The following is an 18,710-nucleotide window of genomic DNA, read 5'->3' as shown; positions in this document are numbered from 1 at the left end:
GCCTCCAGTCCTGCTCCTTGCCTCAGCTTTTATATCTGGGTTGATGTCATATGGTCTGGAATATCCCCTTGGTCAGTGTGGGTCAGCTGGCCTACTTGTGTCACCTTCCAGGATCTTACCTGCGATTGAATGTTACAGTGCCATGCTCAGCAGTAGCCAAAACATGTGTGTGTTATCAACACTCCTCTAGCTACCAATGCAGACCACAGCACTGTGAGAGCTACTATGGGGAAATTAAATTCCAGCTCAGCCAGACCCACCACACCCACTGTGCTAGTCAGAAGAAAAATCTGCCTGAAGGTCTTTTACTCACCTTTTTTTTTTTTAGTGAATAGATAAAGTCCAATATCTCTGGGGTGTCAGGCCTCAGTCTTTGGAACTAAAATGTGATTTCTTTAAGGATAGCTCATTTTATCATCCACTTATTTAAACAGAATCCATGTATGCTGTCTAAACTGTGGTATCACCCAGTTATTACTAAAACTTCATGAGAGCTTTAATCTTTATGACCCTTCATTCTTACAGGGCTCAAGCCACACCGATGGCATGACATGCTATTATCTCTGAACTGTGAAGTATTAAGGGCTGCTTCTGATAAATGCAATGAATTATAATCCAGTTCTGTACAAATCACACATAATATTACACTTCTTGCTCTGAGAAAGTGATGCTAGTTATTCATTAATGTCATTGAAAAGCAATTTAAAACAAACAAATAAAAATAGAAGTGTTTTTTTCCCCTGATTTTCATTAAAATGCTCCCATGAAAAATGTCCATCAAACTCTTAATGATCAGATGTATACAGAATAGGATATTTGGTAAGCACTCCCCCATGACTAGACAGGATGTTGCTATTAGAAAACTGTGATTCACCATCAAAGTAGTCTCTGATAATAGTTATGACACGTTTTGTAATATATTCTAAGCGTTAACTGTAATATAAAAAGTGTAATCTTTGTCTTCTAGGAAGTTTTGATACAAATGTTTACTAGGTTTAAGGAAATTAATGTGAATCATTTACAATTATGCAAGACCACAGACTATTTGGGTCACAGAAATAAGCTGTTGAGAAGAATTGTTGGACAGGAAGAATGCTTAGAAGAATGAAAGTGTCTTCAGCTTTTATTTAGTGTCATGGAAACAACTCTGTGTCAAGAAGTCATATAATCCTCTAAAAAGCTTTCAAAGATGGGTACAAACTCTATACATCTAATGACAATGTATTTCTGACAGCTTGACCACATTCAAGCTTTCCTTGATGTTATGCTGTACAAGAATGCTTGTTTCTACAATGCCTTTCTATTGACAGGTAGATGAATTTGTTTTTAGATATGGAGATGCCTTCACGTTATTCTTATATCAATGGAAAGCAAGCAAACTACACAGGAGACTTGTTAGACTCTTTAATTTTTTTAATGAATAAAGCACATGGAGTAATTTTACAGGAAAAAGAAAATGCTGTGCAGAATATTGTGATTTTCTTTAAAAGTATGCAAATCCCCTTTTATTCCTTTTAAGTGGTACAGTTAACAGCAGTACATTCTGATTATCTTCTCTGCTTTTATTTTTCAATGGTTCATCATCTATGCCATAGGTCAATTCAAGAATTTAACCAATTAGACTATGTGGAATTCATTAGATGAGTATGACCCTAACTCCAGGCTCTCGGTGCCAGGTGAGATGAAATCCCTTGGCTTCAGTTTAAGGTGGATTCCCCTGACTCAAGCTCTGAAGAAGAGGAACATCATGCTCAAAATGACTCAGCACAGGATATGTACTCAAGGGCTCAGGTAAAGGGTGAGGTTAGGAAGATTGTGTCTGGAGTAATGGCTCATAATAATGACCTAGAGTGAAACCAGACAAGCAAAGGAACATAAGCAGCTCCCCAGGTAGATTGCTCTACTGCAGATGCTGTTTCCTAAGTCTTCTAAAATTACACATGGGATCAGCAACCTCTAGAACAACCTGAAATTGAAGCAGGAGTGACCATTTAAAGCCCTTGCTCCTTTCAAGGGAAGTTCTGTAGTACAGAAAAGCAGCTTGTCCATTTCCACTAAGTTACCCACTTCAGTGCTGAAGTTAGGAACTGAGCTGGTAATCTCTGGTCACACACAATTTATTACTATTTTTTTTACAGGCTTTTATTTCAATGGAAAATATTTAGCTTATTAGTTATTGGAATCACATTGCAACCTAATACATCTATTTTTTGGAACAAAACAGATTACATGCTGTTCTGATACTGTTTGTGCCTGCCAAATTTCAGTGAGATGTTCCTGATGTTTGCAATATTGTTTTTAGTAGGTTTTTCTATTGTGTATCATGAAAAGCAGTAAAATACTGCTCTTATAGCACTGTGTGGCTATTATGGATAAAAATAGCGATTTTACTAATCGCTTAGAATTGTGTAAGACTAATGTGCTATAGTGCTATCCCCTTTACATACTTATATGTATGTATGTATACTTATATCTTAAATAGATATTATAATTGAAAATATGATAATAGGACAAATGTGAAAAGGGAGAAAGCATCACAAAGAGGAAAGCAGTGTGGTTACATGAAGCTTATTACTGTTTTTACAGTGCAAAGTAGGTCTAAGATGAACAGAACACTGATCCTAAACATACTCTGCATTGATAAAATACTACTGGTTTATTTTTGCATAGACTTTATCTAGGGAAGAGGAATGGTTTTTGGCTTATATGTTTTTCAGTTAGGCTTATGCTTTAAAATTAGACATAAAATGTCATAAGAAAAATGAAAAGCGTTGGTTAACAGCTTATCATAACTAAACAGTGAAACACTTAAAAATATGCTGCATAAGAATTAGCTGTGTCTTGCACAACTTTTGAATAATTTTATGAAGCCAGGAAAAATAACCTCATGATCAACAACCTGGATGCATAATAATAAATACAAGTATTTCCTCTGCTACCATAGACTTTCTAAGTGTGCATAAGTGAGTCAAAATTCCTTTATAATTCTGTTCCTTTACAAAACCATAATAGGCTAACAGTACTGCTATGCTTTTACAGAGAGAGTGTAAGAAAAAAATTACAATTCTGAGGCATTCAAATGCAATGGTGACAGGTGCCATTTAAATATTTCAAAACAGATGGGCAAAATCATACATTTTCTTACAATAAAACCTGCATCTTGCTTGGGACTGAAAACACAGCTGTGAGTATTAATTTATCTTTACAATGCAATAAATAGATTTTTGTCATCCTTCACAATGAATGAAGCAGGTGTTCTATCCACAGCTCCTCTATGTTATTTTTTTGCTTTCATTCATGTCTTCCTTCTGTGTTCAGAACCAGGGCAGCTGACACACCCTCTCAGACAGGGTGCATTTTCAGCTGTGCACAAGAGCACAGCAAGTAAGTCCACTGGCTCAGTGGCTCTCCCAGGCTCTGCAAAGCACAGCCACCCAGTGTTCCCACAGAGGGCTTTGCCCTGTCCTCTGAGTCATACTGCTACCTTCAGCAGACTGCTGCTATGAAAAAAACCAGCTTTCCCCCAGACACAAGAAGAAATTGCAAATACTTTCAGACTTAATCCTACTTGCGGCATTCACATAAGTCTTAGCCTGTCCCAATAACTACTCTCTCTAATTTAGGAACTAAATAGAAGTGACTGAAGGGTTACAGCATCTTTCAAGTGATGAAACACCTTCTGGCACACTTTCAGAGTTGTACTTGCATGCATCTTCAACCAGATCTATGCTCTCTTCTTAAAAAAAAAAAAACTTTGTAAAATTTATTATTCCTTTTTAAGCTATTGCTATAAAGATATTGATAAGCAAAAACATTTGGGAAAAGTGCAATGATTTTTTTTTTCATTTTAGTGACATTTGTCCCAAGAGGAGGAACAAATTTTCCTGGCTTCCCTGGCAAGGCAAAGCTTTTCTGCAAAAAAGTACGTTTTATAGAACTTAGTAAGTCTCCTCAACATTTTCTGATATATTGGCAACCAGTACTGAGCCCCCTCATGCTGAGGCAGCATCACACTTTGCCAGCATGCCTCCTTTTTTTTTGTTAATTTTGTGTGACTGCAAGTAATATAGGAAGCTCTCAAGGACAAGGCACAGCAAAGAGCCCCAGGGAGACAAGCACACAAAAGAAAGGAGAAAACTAAATGATCTAAATAGAAAGAAAAAATTTCTTAAAGAAACATTTTGCTATCTACATTTCAGTGTATTCTCATATAAACTTTTAATCTTTCACAAAAATAAACATAATTTTTAAGTGCTTTTAGTATGCAAATTCTGCATCAATTTTTAAACTCATAAGTAATAACAATGAGGTGTGACTTATAATACTAGAAGAAGCTTGCCAGTGCTGAATTTTCTATCTGTGCTCTTTTATTAACTATCATTTTGTACACTTTAAACTCATTGGATTAAATAGCTACACAATAAATTTACAGTGACAGTTTATGAAGCACCCTCCTGGCTACTCCAAGATATACAGCAAGAGTCAAACTTTCAGGGTGCTTCTAAACATCTTCTGCATAAATATGGGTATTTCTACTTGCAGATACAATTGTGCTCCTGCTTATTTGAATACAGTGTGCAATCAGATGGGCTTGAATGTTTGTGCATACATTTTTAGGCCTGCCAAAAATCTGTTTCAAGTTCAAACAGTTATCAAATTTAATGGATCAATCCTTAATGGTCCACTTGACCATAAATATCTCTTCCTCGGAGTATCCTGGGTTCAGCTGGACATGCTACAGTAGGCAGAAGGAGAAATCCAAGAAATCCAATTTCAGTAATTTTCACACAAAATTCTGGAGGTGCTTCTGTCTTCTGAATTGTCATTGCATCAGCTATCATACATAGCTTTGGTGCATTCAAAGTTTGCATGTTTGCCTTGTGAACTGACAGTCTGCTTTCACAGAACTGAGATAAGAAAAAAATTCTGAAAATGATGCTTTTTCCTTTTCAAAATTGTAAGGTGATAAAAAGGACTGGGATTGCTACACACAAGCTGAATTCTTGTGTAATTTGGAATAATAAGTGATTCCACATACATAGGTATATAAAAATATGATGACACATTTTCCGTATTAAAAAATGTTAGAATCTTTGAATTCAGTTACTCTCCAAAAATGAGTAGCACTTGAAAGTATATTCTTGAGTATCACAAAATGCCATAAGGTTGTTTATTCTTTCCTTGCATTATTCCTTTGCACGTGTGCTTGATTTGCTTCTTGTTTTTCTACTTCTAGGGTTTTTTTAATGCACCAGAGTTTAGAAAACATTGTAATCACTGCACCTAAGTTTATAATTTTACAGTAACATTTTGGAGGCAGACCTGAGCAAAAATTTCTGTGCTTTGTGGTTTTTCTTTTCATTTCTCCATTTTCTTCTTTAGAGGCCTTTTGAAAAATCCGGCCTGCAGAAAAGAAAGAAGTGACTAAGAACTGTTCAAAACATACAACCCATATTGGTCACATTCATGTGCTGGTTCTTACTACTATTTTAATACTTCCAGCACAGTAGAAGTTATTTAATAACTTTTCATTGAACTACAACATTGTTTTTGTTGGAAAGGAAAAACTAAAGAGATACATCATGAATGCAGACAAAAGAGTACAGTTAATATATAGTAGAGCAATTGCTGAATCATTATTATCCTCACACAAAGGTTAAAATGCTTAATAATAATATTTGGTTCTCAGTTGAATAAATAATATCTTATTCTATAATTTCAAAATTTTCAAGAGATTATGCATGTTTAAATTTATAAACTGTAACCTTCTAGCACAATTATGAACTAAGTATTTAGCCTGGAGAAGAGTGCCCACTTGTGGCAAGACATACCACAGACCCAGCATCTCTCGCATGTAGAGAAAACCTGATTATCAAAGGCCACAGCCAAAGCTAATAGAAAAATCCCTTAGTAAATCCTCGCTCATACTAAAGTATCTTCTTCTTTTCCTTTTCATAACGTAATGGCAATACAGGTTTCAACTGTATAGCACTGCATATTACACATCAAAAAATTGTAGTATTTATTAGTTATTTTGTTATTTCCACAAGATTTTATGCTACTTATTAGATAATAGTATTGCCTGTGAGGTTGTCGTTATAAGAAGGAAACCACAGAGAATTTAAGCCTATAGGTTTATTTTCATGAAGACAAGGATGTGCAGCTTACCTTCCACAAAGCAAATATAAGCAGTGCAAGAATCAGGAGTCCAGCAAAGATACTCAGGAGGATAACCCATAAGGGGACTGTACCCGGTGGGAGTTCTTTGGAAATCTTAATCATGGTCTGCAAAAGTGTTCAGAACATAAGCAATAAATAGCTTGTGCTTCTAAAGTATCAAAAGAGCAGCAGTGATCAGTATGCAGTGATTTTCAGAGTACTACTTCAGGAACTTGTAGAAAAAAATTAAGAAAATAATGTCCAACATGAAAGCCTGTATTACATAATATCTTGCACTTTCTAACTGCATTCATGTCATGAGGGTGGCCCTACTACAAGTCAGTGGTCATTGTTATAAAGTATACAGGACCAAAACCATGAGTAGTGGAAGCATATATTAGGGAATTTCTTTAGTATACTCTTCCTCACTCAGTGCCTGCCTCCCTGAGAGATGGAGCGAAGCATGAGTGTAAAAGACTAATTTGATTTTAAACAAGACATATCTTGTGTAATCTAAACAGAAATAAGTAATATTCACATTTAAATATATGTGACCATGTAGGAGCTTGAATTAACTTAAGAATTTATTAGAGACCAAAAATGTCTATAGTTCAAAAAAGCATTCCTATGAAAAAAATTATTATGTTCTTACCTCCAGTTTTTGATGGTCATTTCTCAAAATCAACGATGAGTTCTCACTCCTAAGTAACGCTTTCACAATAAGGGTTAAGCTGTGAATAGTGGCCTGGAAGAATGGATTAATTACTATGGTTTGTACTTAAATATTTTGAAATAGAAAGCTTTGTAGCAATGAGAAGAGTGAGAGAAAAACTTAATGCTTTGGGAGATACTGAAAAATGTGAAAGTCAGTGAAACTGCTCATGTATGTCACCTTCAGCACGTTACTGTTTGCAGAGAGCAATACTGCTTTGAAGGGGTAGGTTGCAGAGATTTTGAAGAAATATTAATTAATCCTTGGAAACTATTATGGCTACAGAGACAGTTTTGGGCTTTCTAAAATTCTGCTGTATCTCTCCTCCTGCCCTGTTATTTTCCAGAGGAAAAACAAAGATACAAAACAGGAACTCAGTATCAGAAGTTTATCAGCTGAGCAAAATAGACCACAGCCAGGTCATTGTAACCATCAGAAAATACTGAGGTGTGCTCTGAAGTGGACTGTCTCTCCTCTGCTCTTTTGATAATAAAAACAATCCTTTTTATACCTGAGAAATCTTTCCATATTAAAAACCTACTTAAAAAAATATGTTTTTCTGTGTACCCTTCCTTACATACGCTGAATTAGAATTTGTGAATGCATAAGTAGCTATTAAAAAGGATCATCTATACAGAATAAGAAAGGGGTGTCTTCCTACCATGGTTTGACATTCCTGCTACATTACAAAAACTTACTTTAGGATGAGAAAGTACATGTGACATAGTTTTAAGGAAATTTTAAAATAGCAAAGGAAACTATTTCAAATACTAGAGGGGACACTTAAGAAAATGAAAGATACAATTTTAATAGACATTAGAAACATTGGCTTAAGTTTCTCAAGCCTAAATGTATTCTGAACACAAACAGGATTTACTTACTTTTATGATGGTAGGTTTCCATACTCTTAGTGAAACATTCACTTGATATATGTCAGATGGAACCAAGGCACAATTAATAGAGGCACAGCTATATGTATCACAGGCCTGTTTTAAAGGCACCAGAATGAATTAATAGCAACAAACTTCTCACATTATTAAAATAAAAATATATAAACTACTGTATATACAGATCACTTGCTATGACACCAATACTAAACTGATATTCATTACTGTAGCTTTTTATGTAAAAGTGACACTGCAGTATATAAACCAAGTTGAGACATTCATGCTGTGGTAGAATAGACTCACTTTTTGCAGGCTGGCAAGGCCTGAGGAATCTCTGTTGCTGCAGCTACACAGCAAAAGGCATCACAGAGCTCTTAAAGGAGGCACATCCTGTAACAGCAAGTGTTTTTCTACCAACACAGCTATGGCTTTTCTGCAGTGTTTTTCAAATCATGGACACCTGAATCTTTAAAGTAGGGGAGGATGTGTGTGTGAAGATTTAAGTTATCTTTATTTCCCAGTATCACTTGCTAGCAGAATTATGTTGTAACAAGTTGGAAATACTTGCTTAGTATTAAATCACTTCTGTGAAGGAATATGATAAGCATGGCAAAACACTCTTCCCATTACATGGTTTCATTTGCACCAGAAAGTCTGCTTGTACCTCTATGCTGAGGATACTTTGCCTCTGACATGCCAACATAACTATGGCAGCAAAATTAATTTGCAACTCTTTTGTCTAAAAGTGAGAGGCTAATCCTTTCCAAAGGGGATTATCATTTATAGTTGCATGGAAAATCTGCCAGATCAGAGTGCTAGCATTTGAACATCTGTTGAATTAGATGTCTAAAAAAGCTGATTGGGTGATCAGAAGCATTTAAAATATTACTATTCATTTATTACAATGGTAACATAGATGATGAAGATTTATTCAGCTGTAAAATGTGCTACTGTTATTTACATATTTTTTAAATTAAAAAACTCCAAATCATCTAAATTCAATTCCACATACAGTTTTATAGCCAAATAGTTAGTCTACATAAAAAAGACTTTTTAGGCTATTAAGACAAAATGAGTTTCCAAGGGATACAGTTTGAGAGCAGCTTTTATACATGTATTGCAGAAGTATTCAGCTCCAAGATCCAGTTTAATATCTGGGATGAATATATATCCTATAATTAGACTTACCATAATTGTATCCTTCGTAGGTTCTTTTATTTTTGACAACACAAATGGTTTCCCATTGCTGATCTTTAAGGGATCTACAGGGTAACTACTTTGGCAGATGGCATTCTGTTAGCAGAAATACAAATAATTATTGTCTACATATGCAGTCTATTATAAAAAATGCTTTGGGAACAAGCCAAAATTAATAATATTTAATATTTAATGACAGTGATAATGTTTACTAACCACTAAATGCATATTGCAAGAGTGCAGAATAAGGAATTCAGATAGTGTAGGTATTGAAGTATTCAAACAGCAAATGAAATTTTTATGAGATAAATTAACATAAATTCTATGCAGCTACTTAAACATCTGTAGAAGCAAACAAGAGCTTCCTGCAAGATGACCACTATAAGAACCAGCAAGAGTTGATTATTAAAAGAGCTAAATAGCTTTAGCATGGGAATCCAAAGAGGTTCTGCCGTGGCAAGCAAACAGTCAGGTTAAGTGCAGGATGCAGAATCCTCTGCTGCAATGTCCAGAGAGGGGGAGCGGATGCTGGAGCACTGCTAGATCTCTGTGACTCCTTCACAGGCAGCTGGGAAACTCTCTGGTGTTTTCAGTGTGGCGGAATTAATTTTTTTTCAGCCAGGTCATTGACTTTCACATTGCTAGCATGAAAAGGTTTACAAATCCCCTGCAGTGCACTTGGCACACTACTGTCACTAGGGCGTAGCTAGCAGGAGATGAATTATGCCCATAGAAAAAAACAAATTTGTGTCAAATGCTGTGATTGCCTAGGAGTGAAAATAATGGAGGACAGAAAACAAGAAAAGATACAATTTTTTTTGTATTCTAAATATTATTTGTTTGCTTGTTTGTTTTTGTTTTGTTTTAAAGTAAACCTTGAACTTTCGTTTCTATATTTTAGGTTTTTTTTTAAGTTGGACAGCATCTCAAAACAAAGTAAAATATTTGGAGGGAGGTGCACTTTGTGTGTCTCTGAGAAGAAAAAAAAAAAAAAGGAGGTTTTAGGTCACCACTTGGTGATATTTGGGTTCTTCAGCTATCCAGTTACTGATAAAGCTCTAGTTTTAAGATCTACAGATCTAGAGTCATGGAATTTACTGGAACACGATCTCCAGCTGCACTGGAGGAGTGACACTGAAAAATTCAAATGAGAGCTGCAGTGAAGAGCATTTGAAAGATATGACCTACCATCCCCTTCAAGATGTGTCAGTGCCCCAGAGAAGGAAGAAGCCAGAGGACTGCTAGTGCTAGAGAGCAGACATGCAGGAAGGTTAATTTCAGTAACAGAAAGAAGAGAACTGAACAGAATGTTGAGGTCTGGATGTACAGCAGGATTAGAGAATTTGCAATTCGCGCTGCTGACAATGGAGACAACCATATGGAGGCTCACATCTCAGTCAGGACATATCAGCACTTGGCAATATAACAAATTAGCCTTGTTATAGTCCAGTTATTGTTCAATACAATTTTAAATCTGCATATTTTCTTTTAAGAAAATTTGTCCCTCTGTCTTATGCACATCTGTACATACACTTAAAACACCAGCATCTTGTTATTTAGACTGACAGCAATATATCTACCTTGACGTAAGACATAATCTCAAATGTTTATTACATTTTGCAGTTTCTTACAGCATAAATTTCAAATTTAAATGTATCATAAAAGTACGAATTCCTAGCTTACTTGGGTATGTGACAATGCAGTAAGGTAGAGAAGAGTGTTTTTGGCTGCTGTTACGTTGGGATAAAAGATCTGCAGTGTGAGGTTTGGCATTGGAAAATGTTCACCTTTTTCAATCTATAAAAAAAGAAAATTTTTTTGATTAGTTCTTTCCTTATTTTGTTAGTTTTTGATTGTGAGTTTTTTCCTTTCCTGTATTTTTATTTTTATTTTTATTTTTACATTTCCACAGTCAGTTACTTCTCCAAGAACAGCTTCTTGTGAATTAGCAGACACATTCTTCTGTGGTCTTTGGTAATACAATGCTCTGTTGAAGAAAATCAAATTACCAGGATGAAAGAGGCCATTTTGACATAAATTCCTTCTTGTTATCTTGCTTACTGTATCCTCTTATCATCTGGGAAGATCATCAAATGTCATTTCATTTCAATATATAATAAACACCCAAATACTTTAACATAGGAGAGAAGCCACTGTATCAGTGGTGGCTTCTACTGGTTCCTCCTCAGATATGCTTAGGTAACTGCCCTTCCAATCACCTGCTCCTCTCTCCTCTTTTCTCTGAGACTCTTTCTGGAAAGGCTTGCTGCGGTTGAGGATGGAGAAATACCTAGGTGGAATTGCTGGCAGGGGAATTAGTGATCTTGTCTCTGAAGTGGACAAACTTAATAAATGCTCAAGAAGCTTTTACCATTTTTTCTTCTGGCTACTCATTAGCCCATTTGTCCACAAAAGCTTTGACATTACTGGATTTAAGCTTTTAGACTTAAAAAAAGGTAGCTGAGTAAAAGACTGTAGGTGGGCTAAAAAATAAGAAAAAACCCCTTTGCCTTGCTATTTAGTGAGAGCAAGAATTTTCCAATGGCTCATTTTTTACAGATAGAAGTTGATTCCTAGATTTTTATGATTTTTATATGGGACCCTTGCTCAGTTTTGGATTTTGACACTGGTAAACAAGGATGCTCTCAAGATAAGTAAATTCAGTCCTGCAGCAAATTTAGGCTGCACTTTTAGTCACCAATTCATCAAATCATGGACTGGTTTAGGTTAGAAGAGATCTTAAAGATCATCTAGTTCCAACCCCCCTTGCTATGGGCAGGGACACCTTCCTTCCACTAGAACAGGTTGCTCAAAGCCCTGTCCAACCTGGCCTTGAACACTTCCAGGGATGGGGCATCCACAATTTCTCCAGTGCCTCACCACCAGATATCTTCCTGATATCCAATCTAAACCTGCTCTCTTTCAGTTTAGCCGTTCCCCCTTTCCTATCACTACATGCCCTCATGAAAAGTCCCTCTCTGGCTTTCTTGTAGGCCCCCTTTAGGTACTGGAAAGCCACAATGAGATCTCTCTGTAGCCTTCTTCAGGTTGAACAGCCCCAACTGCTCTAGACTGTCCTTGTAGGAGTGGTGGTGCAGCCCTCTGATCATCTTTATGGCCCTCCTCTGGACCCCTCTGAGCAGATCCATGTCCTTCGTATTTTGGGAGTCTGGATGTAGCAGTCCAGCAGGGATCTCACAAGAGCAGAGTCCATTAAATATCTTTTCCATGTGATTTTACTTTGCAGCATTCATTCCATTAGGAAGACCACATTCTTGGAGCATGGCATTTGCCTTTTACAAATTTGACTTGATTTTGGACATAGTCGTTCTGAACTGCAATGGGCATAGGCCAAGTTCTCATTTATCAGGACATGCTCTCTTTCCCCAGCTAAGGACAGCAGCTCTAAAACCCACCAGAACTACTCTGCAGGAGATGGACCACTCTCAGACTCTCTGACTCACATTATTCCAAAGGAAGGGAAAAAAAAAGTGTAAAACACAAAATATGAATGGTTTAACAGTTTGCATACCTGCTATTTTAGTAATAGGGTATCACATTAAGCAATTCAAGACAAAAATAAAAAAAAAGAATATTAGGCTACATTTTTAATTGTTTCTTACCCTATAATGTAGAGTAACTTCATCCCCAATCTGCTCTGTTGTGTTAATAGCGGTAGGGATGGTATCATTTGCCCCAATTATAACATGGTGCTCTTTGAAAACGCTGTGGGTTAAAAAACACACAAAAACCCCAGTAAGCACAAAAATTCGTAAAAATCTATCAGTTAATAACATAAGCCTTTTCATTATTTAATGAATTTCAGGACTAGTCTTGCAATTAAGAGTGCACTGCTACTTCCACTGAAGTTCAACTGTTCTGTTTTCTGAGTAGGCCTCACTTTGTATTACATACATTTAGAATGTTTTGTTCATATAAAACTAAAATGAGCATATTAAAAAATGAGCAAATATTATTCCGAAAAATAATCCATCAGAATCTGATTTTGCTTTTCTTATTCTAGTCATGCCGTCCCTTATCCTGGGTATTGCCATGTGAGACAGGCAGCCTCCTATAAAAGACAGAATCAAGCAAAACCAGACCAAAACCAGCATGTTCTAAATCCAACCTTATTCCCTGTGGGACAAACAAAAGCTGGATTTGAACCATGAAATGCATCCAAAATGAATTTGGCTTAATTATTTACACCTGCAAACCATGCAATGTAGTTTACCAATAGTATTCAGAAAGCTTTTCAGATATGGAATTTAACTGCATTTTAGCTATTTCTGAAAATAAAGTGTACTACAAGACCTGCACTAAAGTTTAGATCTGAACTTATAAAAACAAACCCCAAGAACCTAAAATTAAGGCTAATTTTTGAAGATGGAAATCTAACACCACACCACAAAATATTATAGTGATATAAAGCCATGGCCATCAGGAAGCTGGAAGTATTTGCTTTCATATGTACCTGAAACACTTTGAATTAATATGGCAAAGTACAGGAACGAAACCTGCTGTTTTACTTACAAACTGCAGACCAAATTTAAATAGATAAAACATAATTACAGCCAAATATGGATAGTAACTGCTCCAATATTTCATGTAACTTTTCTTTTCACTAAAGCCCATGCTTCCTTTTTATGAGCCTTGAAGCTGTTGTCAGTAAATACTGAGCACAGTTCAACAGCTAAACAACACTATATTCTCTTTCAACAGCTGCTGTTTGCTGTGCTAGAAAATAAAGTACAGAGAAGCATGAATACCTTACAAAGATTAATCCTACTTCATATTTTACTGGAATTGTAACATATCCTCTGTTATCACTCAACGTCTCAGGTGGTTCTTCACTGTCACTAGAACAAAACAACACATGTCACTCAGATCAGACTCTTGCAGACACAGTACAACTGCTGGGTGGAAAAGGATCTTAAGAAACTGAAATAGCTACAGCTCTGGTACAAAAGCATACTACTCATTCCCAGTTAATTCCTGTCTCCTAAAAATAAATTCAAAATACTACTTCCAATAACTGATAAGTTCTGCACCAGCTCCAGCTCATAAAAGCATCTTTGTTAAAATTACAGACTGCAGCTGACTGAATGAAAATGGGAAAATTAAGGGCCACACCATCCCTGGGTTTTTCAGGGACAATAAACACTAGGGCAAGTGCATTCCTTTATTTTATCAGATATGCAATGCTCTTACTCTTTGAAGGCCAGAGCTTTTTGTTAACTGTGATTCATGCTAAAGTATGCAGTAATTTTGTAGGAGAATAAACCTTTGCTGAAGGTAAAAGTACCAGAAATTATGACTCATTTGTGACTCCCAGGTTGTAGAGGCTAACAGCTATTTATTTAGTCCACTCAATCCACTGCTGAACTGAATACATCTGTAAGGGTGCCAGCTCTATAGACAGCTTATCACTTCTGAGTTCAGAAGTCATCTGTGTTTTACTACAAAACACAAAACTGTAGAGCTTTCTAAGAAAAAAAAGATCAGAAGGCAAAGACTGCAACTAACCTTGTTGCATATACATGAATAGTAGCATTTTCCAGGAGATACGATGCGTTGAATTGAAATGATATTTTGAAGGAAATCTGTGTAGAGAAATATATTACATATTTTAAAAGGAAAAGAAAAAACCCAACACACTAACAGGGCTTGATATGATGAAAATTGTACAAATTTTTGCTACTTTTACCCATGGAATCCTTAGTCATGTTTTATCAGTTTTCTATGAATAAATCCACTATTTTGAATTTGTCCCAACCAAGAAGGAAATATAACAGTTATCACTTAATAAAGAGAAGACTGTTTTCAATTTTCAAAACTGAGAAACCTCGGGGAAATAAAACAGAAAGCTGTCTTAGAAAGCTTCTTTATATTTAAAAAAAAAGAAGCTTTAAAAAGGAATGGATTAGGAATGCTTAATAGTGAATCAGAGATTAATTGATTTTTGATGCAAAGTAGAGGGTGAAATTTCTAAATTTAGGGCTCTGCAGCTACAGGCAAACTAAGAATTGAAGCATGAAAGAAAAATATGAAAAATCACATAAAGCTGGGAATGGAACATCGTGGGCACAGGCATTGGATAGTATGCTTATTTGGCTGCAAGAAGGTAACAGATGACTTAATCTCTACAAGTCCAAGACACAAACTGGAATGCATATGTGGGGGAGGCAATGTAAGAAGACATATGTCATGATTCTCCCTCTGCATGACAGAGGAACAAAGAAGAAACAGGAAAAAACAGTCTTATTTGCATGCAAATTGACTTTTACCAATTCAATATCAGAACTAATTAAGTATGGTTTTTCAAAGGCTTAGTTTAGCTAAAGCTCCCTTTCTATTCCAACAGGAGATACAGACATCACTGGTGGTGTTCAAGGTGGAGCTTGATTTTGAGTAGACTACTTGCTGGAAAGGCCTCTCATTCCTCGCTGAGCAGATGTGAAGTCTTGATGTCTGACTTTGGCAGATCCAGGTTAGTATTTCCATATACAAACTTATTGTCTCTTCAACAGACTAAATTTTATATACAAAATAACTAAAGTTATAGGTTCCAGGCTGCAGAGAGCCTATGTGTCATATCAGTATATCCTAACAAATACTCTATACCTCTAGACACAGACACTTCTGGCCAGGTGTGTCACTTGTTTTCTGACAGTGTCAAGGATGGCAATACACATCTATTACCTCCTTACATACCACAGCTGACTGCCCAGGTACTGAATATCTGATGTTTTCCCATTTGGCTCAGTGCAGTTACCATCAAGGATAGTTTGAGAAACATGAAAGGACAGTTTTTGGGATGTACACAAAAGAAAAGAAATTCAGAGGTGTTAGGGACTGCCTTGGCTTTAGAACAATATGGGGCAAGGAGAATTTGCATGCAGGGGGACTTTTTACCTCTTCTGCAGGTTTTAGAAATGGATATCCCACTTTACAGGTGATGTTGTGATTAGATTCACAGCTATCTTTCTGTATATCCTAAAGGGAAAAAGAAAGTGAAGAAAACTTTAAATTTTGACTAAGCATCAAGGACCTGCTGCACATATATATACCACTGCCGCTTTTCATTGTCAAAATATTGTAAGAGTCAAAGACTTAATTGAACTAGAAGAAAAATAGGGAGATACAAATTCTGCAAAATAATTGCCACCTATGGACATCTACATCAATTACTAGCCATTATTCCTTTCCAGTGATAGTGTTTGGAACACTTGGAATTACACACCTACTGAACATCATGGAAATCAGTTAAGGGGTCTAGCACATCAACATATCTATAATTGCACAGTTTTAACATGCAATTTTTTAAATATGTTCCTAACATAAAAGTGACTTTCATACTCCATTAATTATTGCCACAAGGTCAGCAATAGTGCAGTGGATCCCTGACTTCTCCTAATATGCAGCATCAGGACTGCTGACTATTGATTAGGACTTCTACTAATATTTCCCACCTGAACTGAGGTGAATTTGTAGCATATCTGCTGAGGCAGGCAGAAAAACAGCCCCTTCAGAAATGCTGTGTGATATAGAGACGACACAGGCACAGATCTATTCTGTCCAATGAAGATATTGCTTTTCCTATACACATGCAAAAGGAGAATTCTAGGGAGTCAGGGGTTCTATTACAAATAACAAAGCATTTCTGGCTCTTTAGATGTACAAATGATTAATGGTGCTGATGTTCCTCTAAGAGGCAGGCACATTGTCCAAGTGTCTGTAGTTAATGGATGAAGCTAGGCAAAAGCCTACTCAGGTCAAAATAAATACACTCTTTTAGAGGGATAAGCCAGGACAGCAGCCCTTTAAACCAACTGAGGATGCCAGAGCAGTCAAATTCAGGTTTAATAAAAAAGCTTCCTCAGATCTCTCTAGAAATATAGGTTGTGATAAATTTCATAATGTGAAAAAAATCTTACCTCAATGCCAGCAAAAATAATATTTGGAGAATATTGAACCAAAACTCTGGTATTATAGGCACTGTCTTTTTTGTTCTTCACAGAGAGCCGAATCGTGAACTTATCATTGCGTGACTTTACAATGAATGGAGAAGAGCTGTAAAATAAAGTAAGAATGTTGGACATCTTAACTATTGAATCTGTGTTTAACATAAAGAGGAACTTCTTCCAGTGTCCAGACTATCTTGTTTCTGACTTGGAAAGCATGCCACAGCATTATCTTACTAGACCACAGAATTTATAATTGACATAGAAACTTTATACAGATATCAAGTGATAGTTACCTGTCTCCTGCTATGCTTGCTTTTACATTCAGAACAAGATCTGAAATGCATTTATTCTTGGCTCCACAATCTTTTGTGAAAGGAATCTGCAAAAATAGTATGTTTACTCTTAATTTTATTGCAATTCTTGTAAAATACTTGCATTTTAATGCATTATCTAATTTTATATAAGGTCTTCTGTTTGATAATCAGAAAAGTCTGCCCTAATAATAATCAGTTAAACATGCCAGTATCCTGTAAAATGTGGTGAAACATAAGCTTTCTAATCATTCACTTCTAAGAGATTTACCTAGATTCTGAAAAGAGGCATTAGTAGAAGTATGAATTATGCCAAACACCACCAAAATAAATGGCTAACATTCCCATGCTCTCTTCTATCTTCAATTAACTATGGACAGCTTTAAAACCCCAGCCTGGTTCGCAAGCACATTGAATCATGCTTTTTATTCCTGAATACTCATTTAGCGGAAACATATCCTAAACAGGCTCAATGACCCACCCTCTTTAGCCAATTTGTGGACAAGAGTTTCAGCTCTTGTGTGGGCTACAGTTTCTACCTTAAATACTTTGGTTATTGATACAGAATCTTACTAACTTACGTATTCGGATATTGAATTTGGCAGGTTGCTATCAAGAACAGGTCCACTCTCTGGATCAGAAAAATTGAACTCCAGCAAAACCTTTACGGAGTCCTGAAAGTCAGGCTTATCCTAGAACATAAAGAAAACAAAACTGCTCTTATGGACATTCAGTTTAGTATCTAAGGAGGTTAAAAAAAACCCCCTAACAATGCTGAGGTAATATATTTCTCAGTCATGTTGTTGCCATTCTTGCTAGAGAAGCATCTGCGTGCTTGCAATTGATAAACATCTATCGTGCCAATCCTTAAAAACATCTACTAATGTTTTGTGTGTCTTATTATAATAAATGTCATATAGCCTGAGCATGTCCAACACAGTTTTATTTAAGAATATCTCAGAACTGCCAACTCATAGACTTTCCTCTTTAGTGTGCTCAAGGGATCTGTAAGATGAGCAGCCGCAGTATTACCTTGTGCAAAGTCAAACTTAGGCCTGGTATTGGGAGAAGAAAATTCTGGGCATCATTTATCATTAGTATTGAATTATGATACAACTGTGAAGCCACTAAACATTTTAAATGTGGGTAGTTTATAATAGGCAACTCCATTCACTCTGCGCCTTAGGTACAATCTGGGCAATTTCATACTCACTGTTTTGCAGTGAATAAGTATTCTCTATGCCCAAACCTAATTTGCAAGTTTTTTTCTATGTTTTACTAGGAGGAAATGCACCAATATGCAAACTCAAAGCCTAGCTCCCATGCACCTGCTGAGTTTTGAGTGCACCTAAACTACTAACCATGACAGCTGCTTGGTTCCGCCAACTGTGGTATGTTCTTTCTTAAGACAGACACAAATAGAGCCATAGGTAAAGAGACTGTGCATATAAGTAAATAATTTATACATGTATAAATA

At 36.2% G+C, this 18,710-nt stretch overlaps 1 protein-coding gene across 2 annotated transcripts in view; it reads right to left on the bottom strand.

Annotated features, from left to right (window-relative positions):
• Positions 1–1,096: 1,096 nt before the first annotated feature.
• ITGA1 (integrin subunit alpha 1) overlaps positions 1,097–18,710 on the bottom strand; it is a 75,675-nt gene continuing 58,061 nt past the window's right edge. Inside the window, exons 18-30 of one of the 2 annotated variants that reach the window (XM_027709320.1) lie at positions 17,815–17,925; positions 17,216–17,301; positions 16,893–17,028; positions 15,871–15,951; positions 14,482–14,558; positions 13,725–13,814; positions 12,579–12,681; positions 10,639–10,752; positions 8,947–9,051; positions 7,753–7,857; positions 6,812–6,904; positions 6,169–6,285; positions 1,097–5,403 (exon numbers count right to left, since the gene is read on the bottom strand). In XM_027709320.1, coding sequence (XP_027565121.1) covers positions 5,359–5,403; positions 6,169–6,285; positions 6,812–6,904; positions 7,753–7,857; positions 8,947–9,051; positions 10,639–10,752; positions 12,579–12,681; positions 13,725–13,814; positions 14,482–14,558; positions 15,871–15,951; positions 16,893–17,028; positions 17,216–17,301; positions 17,815–17,925 — 1,263 coding nt within the window. In that variant the 3' untranslated portion in view covers positions 1,097–5,358. Of the gene's footprint in view, positions 5,404–6,168; positions 6,286–6,811; positions 6,905–7,752; positions 7,858–8,946; positions 9,052–10,143; positions 10,203–10,638; positions 10,753–12,578; positions 12,682–13,724; positions 13,815–14,481; positions 14,559–15,870; positions 15,952–16,892; positions 17,029–17,215; positions 17,302–17,814; positions 17,926–18,710 lie in introns of those variants that run through there. The other variant, XR_003538522.1, reaches the window with a different exon arrangement.

The sequence above is a fragment of the Neopelma chrysocephalum genome, unplaced genomic scaffold, assembly GCF_003984885.1.
Source record: "Neopelma chrysocephalum unplaced genomic scaffold, ASM398488v2 Primary Assembly neopelma1_96770, whole genome shotgun sequence".
Taxonomy (NCBI): Eukaryota; Metazoa; Chordata; class Aves; order Passeriformes; family Pipridae; genus Neopelma; species Neopelma chrysocephalum.
The sequence above is the reverse complement of the archived record's forward strand: the minus strand, read 5'-3'. Positions and strand labels throughout refer to the sequence as shown.